The sequence below is a fragment of the Mchenga conophoros genome, linkage group LG13 (assembly GCF_057382185.1).
Source record: "Mchenga conophoros isolate Kocher_MC1m ecotype Shallow Benthic linkage group LG13, M_conophoros_male_GT1.1, whole genome shotgun sequence".
In the NCBI taxonomy this organism is placed as follows: Eukaryota; Metazoa; Chordata; class Actinopteri; order Cichliformes; family Cichlidae; genus Mchenga; species Mchenga conophoros.
This window is the reverse complement of record NC_140538.1, coordinates 7,230,429-7,239,044: the sequence shown is the minus strand read 5'-3', so window position 1 is coordinate 7,239,044 and position 8,616 is coordinate 7,230,429. Positions and strand designations below refer to the sequence as shown.

The window sequence follows — 8,616 nt, the reverse complement described above, 5'->3', positions numbered from 1 at the left end:
CTGGAAGTCATCATGGCTAGCACCTGTATATTGTGTGTGTGTGTGTGTGTGTGTGTGTGTGTGTGTGTGTGTGTGTGTGTGTGTGTGCGCGCGCACCCCCCCCCCCCCACACACACACACACACACTAATAAACTTAATAAATTCTGATTTTAGATTCCACAATTTCTCCTTTTTTATCTTAACCCTCACACATTCATCTCTTGATTCAGAATTCTGTACATGCGCCTTTATTTCAAATTTTATGTCTAAAACTGGTTGAAATGGTTTTAGACATAAGATGGACAAAGCTGAACACTGCCTGTTGGTAAGGAGTAATGTCGATATTTCTTTTCTAAATGTGTATTTTGTAGGCATTTTGTTTTCCCTCTCATTTTTTTTCTCCTGCTTTAAAATAAATAGCGTCAGATCATTTGGAGCACGTTTCAGTAAAAATAAACCTTTTTTTATTCTATGGACTTTAAGGCTTTGATCATAAACTGCAGGTCGAAAGGAGTTCAGAGGCTTCAATTATTGCTTCACCTTTTATTTTGAAGAGGAAACAGAGCGGAAGTAGCGTTACTATCCCTTTTGACTATTAAATAAGAAACATAACAGGATTAGAAGAGGATTAATTTATTTAATAGGGTGGATGAAATTGATTAGAAACTCGGATCACGGAGTAGCTGTTTGAATATTACTGAGCTGCTTTTTTCCTTCATTGTCTTCCTCCCAAATGAAATGTTCCATTATTATTATTATTATTATAAATTCTTCCAGAGGTCGAGAAAAGGTTATTGCCTGAACAGTTACAGCTTTTAACATGTCACCAGTTGAATACTACAGGTTGGACGTTTACAGCTAGTTTCCCAGACATGGATTAAGTTGTCTCAGACTAAAAGGAAATTTCAGTGACGATGTCCTCTGAAAAAAAGGTTCTGTGTCTAAGACTTAACTCATGTCAGGGAAACTACACGTTAATGTAGTAAAATGCTGTGGGGCAAGCATCTGAATGAGATTTTGTCTGTGAAGAAAGCTGACGTCAGAATCTGAGATTTGGACTCAGGTCCACAGTAATAAATATCACACCATAGAATTACTGCTCGAGTGCAAATAGCTCATGAAAGACAACACCTCCGCCCAGTGGACATAATGAGTAATTACACATGAAGAAGCAGCCCTGTTTTTTGATTTTTTTTTTTGTTTATGAGGAATTTAAATCAGCTCGTGTCTTGAAGTTACCTAATTCAAAAATGTTACTTTAACTTATCGAGACCACCTTGATTAATAAAACTTATTTTTTTAAATTTATCTATGTTAGTATAAAACAGAATATTCATGTCAGGCCGCAGTAGGCTTACGTGCTTTACCGTCTATATTTTTTCTTCATAACATAATAAATGCAAGTGCACATCACTTTTCTACATCAATTGTTTGCATGCAGCTCAGCTGGTGAGGCCCTGGACTCTGTTAATGGATCATTATGAATCTATTTTTACCATACTGAAGAAATGTGGTGGGGAGCATGCAGCACTTAGACAGTTGTAATGGTTTTAACGTTTCTACGTGAAATCCTATCATCCTAATACATCCGAATTTCTGCAGCACTTTAAATATTATTCTTTTGGAGGCTAATTACATGTAAATGCAGATGGAAGAGTTTCGTTTGTGATAGTTTTATTAAAAGTGCACATTAAATCAGAACTTTGGAGGCATTTACTTAAAAATGTTTTCAGGTTATTAGTATTATTATTATCTTTTTTTTATATATGTTATCTACATTCAGTGCTATTTTCGGCTACAATAATTCTAATGCATTTGTCCGTGTGCTCTGAGTGAAGTTTTGAGATTTAAATGGTTATAATACTTTTTATTCTTGTCCATCAGCTATTAAAATGGATGCATATATTCGTTCTTTTGTCACTCGTCTGTGCTCCAATACAGGACCAAATTATTTTAATACTAGTCCATAGAAACCAATACCTGTGCCCAGTCAGCACAAAAGGCCTGAATGGTGTTTGCAACTCAGACGGCCATTTCTTAACTTTAAAAATAAGAAGAAGGTTCTGCTCTAGCTGAAAAAAATCAAACTACTGCTGATGTTAAAGCTTCCTGTTTTTACCAGTACCGCTACACCGAGGTTGTAGATAACCTAGCCTAAATTGAACGATTACTTCTGAAACAGGAAAAATACACCTCATCAAGACTCACATGCTTTTTGGCAAATCCGTTTTAATTCCCTCCATAATGAAATTTCCCGTGTTTTGTGCTCTCGCTGTCTGTAAAAGACGTGACTGGAGCTGTCTAGTCTCATCTGCAGACAATGACTTTAACATTTAGAAGGACAGTTGAGGCTCTAAGGCAGGAAAGGGTGTCCAATAAAACCATATAGTCACGATGACTGTCTGGGCGAAATTACTTTATGGCACCTCTCTCTGCGTGTCTCTCTGTCTTGAGTTGGGGCGGAAAGTCACGTTTATTCTCCAAATGCATGCTGTTGGTTTATGACCCTGCAGTAGGATGAGCCCTGAGAAGATTATATAGCCGCAATAAATGAAGGAAGCTACGAGGCGCTGCACTGACTTTGACAAAACAAGGAGGCAGAAATGTCTCTCCGTGGGCTGAAACTCCGAACACATACCTGAGAGCAGTGAAACACCTTGACGGTGGAATATAATCATAATGACAAACATAATAAATCGAGTTATTGGCCTATAATCCTGTTTAATGTCAACCATGAATTACTGCCTTTGTTTCCCCCCCTGTAGAATCAGCCGCAGGATAATAATATAGGATACTGCTGTATGTAAGCCTTTTTATTGGGTTGTATTGCGCTATTTAATAAACGACAGCGCAATTTTAACCTTTATGAGTTTTAGGCTACATTGATCAGGGGCTACAAAATATTTTTGCAGTAGTTCTATAGCAGGATATTTTTTATGTCTACAATGTTGCCATGTGATGCTATAAATATTATTAATATGCCTTTAATATCAAGTTAAAAACAAACAAAAAGAAAAAAAACTGATTTGTGCGGACTAATCCGTGCGTAAAATTACCAAGTCGCCAAAAAGAAGGCGCAAATGAACACCGACGCTGTAATCCATCTTTTATTTTATTTAGAAAAATCACCATGAGCAGCATATTGAACTTATAACCTAAATGACAGGATGAAGGCCTTATTTTATCACACTTCGTCTCACAGCACAGCACAGGCCTGTCGCTGTAGGCTAACATAGCCTGTTGTTCTTCCTCTTCTCTCAAGGAGAATGTGGACAAAAACGAAAAGCACCAAAATACCTTTAAAATCCTCACAATGTTCCCGTTGCTGCGGATGTTATACCAACTTACATTGGAAAATGGAAATCGATTGTGCGTTGTTGTAAAACGTCTTAAGAGGACAGTAGCTGGTTACTGGGAGGAAACAGCGAAACAGAAAATCTAACAATCAAACTGCAGTCACACCATAGCTTAGCCATGACTGGTGTGTGTGTGTGTGTGTGTGTGTGTGTGTGTGTGTGTGTGTGTGTGTGTGTGTGTGTGTGTGTGTAGGCATGACCATATCTGCATTTCAAACCCACAGTAACAACAAATATACACAGCAACAATGACAACAACAGCAAGGACAACAATACCAACAAATATGCCCCTATAAGGCTACATGCAGAGTTTATAAAAACAAAACAAAGAAGCTTTATTCTGTCTTCTGGAGCAAATTCCTTAAAAGCTCCTTTCTGATTAATAAGGGAGACCAGGATTGGTTGTAACACAGAGAACTTCTCCACTAGGAGCAAAGTGAAACAAGTTTCTGTACAGACCTGTCAGGCACCTGAAATACAGCAAGAAGAAGAAGTGGTGTTTTGCTTCCTTTTTTATGTTGCTTATTGTAAATATATAAAATCTCGTAAATTTAGCAAATGCACTGTGGTTACAAGTGCATGACATGTAAAAGGTTGTGATTATACAAAACCTACATCAGTATTTTTAACTATTATGACCCACGCATTTGTGCAGAAACTTCAATGGAGGACCAGGAAAAGAGAAGAGCGCCTTTTAAACCCAAACAAGAGGTGGTCCTATTTAAAATGCAGTAGACTCATTTTATTTACAGCCAATAAACCAAAGCCTCAAGTCACAGATAATGTGTTAGACAGAAAATATTCATCTTTATTCGCTTATTAGCCAGTTAGACAAAGTACAGCTGACCCTGGTCTGAAAAAGCCACTGAAGTGGGACAGAAGTGAAAGTATCACATTTAAAACACATTATTACTTTAGCATGATCAATTCACCTTTTAAGTACTTGCGATTTTTAGATTTTTCACATGTGTAATCTTGGTGTTCTCGAAGATACATTTGGTTTTGGTTTGTTTTCTAAGGGTAATCGCATTGTTAAAAGAGCATAAAGAGAATAACTCCAGCCTTAGCGAATGTGTCTTTTATCTTTTGGTAGTGCCAACCCAACAGTATTAACATCTTTCACGTAAATATGTTAATACTTACATGCATCAGATACAGTCCACTAGCCTGAATCCTGTTTGCTCCCAAAAATATTTCATTTTAATCCCATACAAATATTCTGCAGCTATTTTTCAGGCTATAACAAGCAGGTATTCAGCCATGAGATTACTCATGTGGTTTATCTTTGATAGTTTTCCCTTGTACTTCAGTCCGAGCTTGCACATTAAACATAGTTTTCATGAGGGCGATAGTTTTAGCCTTAAATCATAAAACACCATTCCCATTTTTTTTGTTGAGAGCACAGACAGTTTAAGTATTACGTCTGGAATGTTTCAAGCATTGCCATTTCTGAACATGAGAGATGTGCATCCATATTAAAAACAGATGTGTTTTAAAATGAGTAGTCTTTGATATGAGCTGGTATGTTTGTGATCGGGTTTATTGACCTCCCTGTAAATGTTAACACTTCATTATTTACAACTACCCCGGGTTTCAGATGAGCTGTTTTCTTTTTAAAACATGCAGATGGAAGAATTATGCGCCAAAGTACAGATTACCTAACTTTTTTTAAGACATTAATGTGTGTGTTACAGCACATCCCGGTCTCCCCTGCAGAGTTTATCACTGCAGTTTTCAAAAGCAGCAATGTTAGCTCTACAATCCTTTGCTTAGTCACAGCTGATCTTGCCAGTTCATGTTAGAGATGTTGGCCATCTCTGAGCACTGTGTTTCTTTTATCACCACCACCTCTTCACCTATCACAGGAAGAAAACAAAAGCCCCAGCCTCTAAATTCATCATTCATTCATACTCCTCCTCTCCCGAATCATCAACTTCTTCATCTTCATCCGTCTGTTTTGGAACCAGATTTTGACCTGTCTCTCTGTCAGATTTAAGAGTCCTGCCACCTCCAGGCGCCGATCTCTGGTCAGATACATGTTGTAGAGGAATTCCTTCTCCAGCTCCAGGGTCTGGTGTTTGGTGTAAGGACATCTCTTTTTCCGGGTCGATTTGGCATGGATCCAGCTAGCTGATGGATTTTCTGCAGGAAAAGAGACGAGAGTTGCATAGGTTTTTACTCACACCAAACACCATGTATATTTACTTTCCTCTGGTTTTAAGCATGTCTTTCTGTGTGTGTTGTGAGGAGTTCAAAGGCTGGCATAAGATTCAAAGAAAACATTTTGTGGAGCAAATTTTATGAGCCCACAGTTTTTGGCTCATTAGAAAAAGAAACACATCTACACCTTTTTTCACATACTCCTCCTGTAATTTATGACAAACCCGTAATTTAACATAATGTGACATAATTGAAAATGTGGCCACATTTGAGGTTTCTGTCCTTTTCGATTTGGAAGGACAGTGAGCTGCTATAAATACAGGAAAGTATACCCAATAAAGATGAGCCTAAATCTCAGTACGAGAGGAGACAGGGCTGAAAAACAACCACAGCCACACTCATGCTCATTTTTTCTGTTTTTTAATCAGCTGAGTAAGGATATTTTTTAAACATTTAATAGTTTGATAGTCATGCTCTCACAATGCTATTTTGCATTAAAAAAAATCAAAGCACTTAGGATTCTTACATCATTAAATTAACTTTAGATTAGCTAAAATCTCTCATTTTACAAAAAGTAGATATTTTAATGAAACCCAGATAATTGTTTTGTTTATCCCAAGATAAAATATATTAATGTATCTCTACTACTACTACTACTACTACTACTACTACTACTACTAATAATAATAATAATAAAGCTATGAGTCTGCACTCTGGAGTAAGGGTCCAATAATGTGTTTTAAATGGCATGGCATGCTTTTAGAGCATAGCATGACTATACTGACTATTTTAGGCAAAACTAGCTTGGAGTAGTATTTGCAAAAACGGGCTCGCTAACTCTCCTACTATCAGAAAAACCTTCATGTGCAAGTCAACCTGGGTTTTCATATAGCTATTGACAAACTGTTAAATAACAATATCACCTTAATTATTTTAATGGACAATAAGGTTTTATATTTTACAGTTTACAAGACATTTATAGGCCCATAAAAGTCACACTCCCCTCTCTAACACACACACACACACACACACACACACACACACACACACACACACACACCTGTGTATCGCCACTTCTTAAAGCTAATAAACATTCATGAGTTTAGTGTATCTGTGTTTACCCGGGTCAAGCTGCTGCTGCTGCTGTGTTTTTCTGTCGTCGTCCTCTTTCTTTGGCTCAGGCTTCCTCCCCAGCTCCTCTACAGTCCCAAGCCGCTCCAGGACCACCTCCGCCGGACTGGCGAAGCTGGAATCTTCAGGACTGTCGTGTGACGGGGGTGAACTCTCGGGCTTAATTGTCTCATACCTCGGGCTCGGATTGGAGAGGTCACTCTGTGCTGGGAGACACGCGGGGAAAGTGGCCGAAACTTGCGACAGAGCGGTCTCCGAGGTGGGGCTCGCCCCTTCCCAGCAGCGTACAAACCTGCTGTCCGACGCGGATGCAAGGTGTTCGGCGTGTGTCTGAGTCTGCGGGCCGTAGTAGGGGTGGTGGCTCAGGAGGTGATGTGGATGAAAAAGGCCGGGAATGGACGCACCGGGGGCGGATTGCCGCTGCGGAGAAGAAGACGTAGAAGAAGTGGAAGTGTTTGTCCAAGGAGAAAAGCCATTTAAACTCGACTGTTTGTTGGAAAAATGAGAGAAATCCGGGATGTGTGAGCCGGGGGTCCCCTCCTCCTCCTCTGCTCCCCGGCCTGGCTTTGCGCAGCCAGCCGTCGAACCCTGCAAGCCTCCCGGGATGAAATGTGCACCGTAAGGCTCCTCGGTCTGGAGACCCATCATGGAATAATAATTCGTTAGCGACATGTTTATTTTATTATTTCAATAAAAAGACACTTAAATGCGACTGTAAAACGTTAGATGGGCTGGTATAGTGGCTTACATCCTCCCCTAAAATGGTAGTAATTTTTTCCTGCCCTTACTTTCTCCTCGGCTGCCCATTGGTTACTCTGCGGATCACATGGTTAGACTGTATTTAGCCAGTATAGAAGATAAATCAATTCATTCTTTTGTTTTCAGAAATGTGATAGCACGCCTACTGCGGATGGACCTGAATGTAACATATATATATATATTAAAAAACAAAAAAACAAAAAAACTTGGACTCTTTTTAGAGGCTGAATAAAAAGTAGCATTGGGCCGTTCGTATGCCCGTTTGAAGAGAGCGTAGGTGCTTCTGCCTTTTGCACTTATTTAATGCAAAAATATGACTTACACTTTATTAGTAATTATGTCATCACAGCCTCAGATTGTCACAGGACTGATTAAAACGGGAGGGGATGGGCTTCGGCTTTCCTTTGTGTGAATCGTGACTCATTTCGAGCTTAGAGAGATTCTCCCTTGAAGTTCATGTTGAATTGCGTGCAGCTTTATTTTGCTGGAACTATTACCCAAGATCAGAAATTGATTTGTATCAGTTCACAAGTTCTGTGCTCAAATTAGTTACTTTTTTCTAATTTTAAAGTGTCGAGTGTTTTGTTGTTGCTGTGCTTTTGTTGTTCTCTTACTAAATAAACCAAATCTAAGAAGATCATTTGATTTATCCGTCATTTTAAGCAGTGGAAGGAAGGAAGGAAGGAAGGAAGGAAGGAAAACAGTGTCATAATCTATATATATAGCAGTGCTTGTGCATAAAAGTGAAATTCCAAGTGCTTTTCTTTGTGGCTCTTATATGCTAGGTTAGGCCAGGAACGGTAAACAGTAAGGATTCATTTTGGCCCACTGACTTTTGAGTTCGGAAAAAGTGTGAAAAGCGTGAAAACTGCAAGAACATTTTTAATATATTGCACTGCTATTTCCAGGGTAATACTGGTGGCGTTACACAGGAGTGAAAATAGATGGAAATTTTAAATTATCTCTAGATTTAGTCAAGTTGTTGGAATAATAAATAATAATAGTAAATAATACTGTTGGTTAAATACAAAACCTGTACACGTAAAGGTTTGTGTCTTTATAAATCCACAGTGATCAGCAAATGTTATTGTGCATCTAATGACTGCAGGCTCAAGGAATATAAGTAAAAGTTCCTATTGTCTGACAGATTTTGTGGGGGAGGGGTTGTGGTATCTTAATTGTTTCAGCTTTTCAAAAATCATAAGAGCCACGTGAATGTTTTCATCGTGA

General features: G+C 38.7%; 1 protein-coding gene across 1 annotated transcript; it reads right to left on the bottom strand.

Moving 5' to 3' along the window:
• Nucleotides 1-3,063: 3,063 nt before the first annotated feature.
• LOC146560766 (homeobox protein Hox-D9b-like) lies at nt 3,064-7,771 on the bottom strand. Its single transcript, XM_085296206.1, has 2 exons — nt 6,618-7,771; nt 3,064-5,478 (listed from the first exon to the last, which is right to left on the bottom strand). The coding sequence occupies exons 1-2, from the start codon at nt 7,297-7,299 to the stop codon at nt 5,234-5,236; spliced, it is 927 nt and encodes a 308-aa protein (XP_085152332.1). The 5' UTR covers nt 7,300-7,771; the 3' UTR covers nt 3,064-5,233.
• Nucleotides 7,772-8,616: the final 845 nt, after the last annotated feature.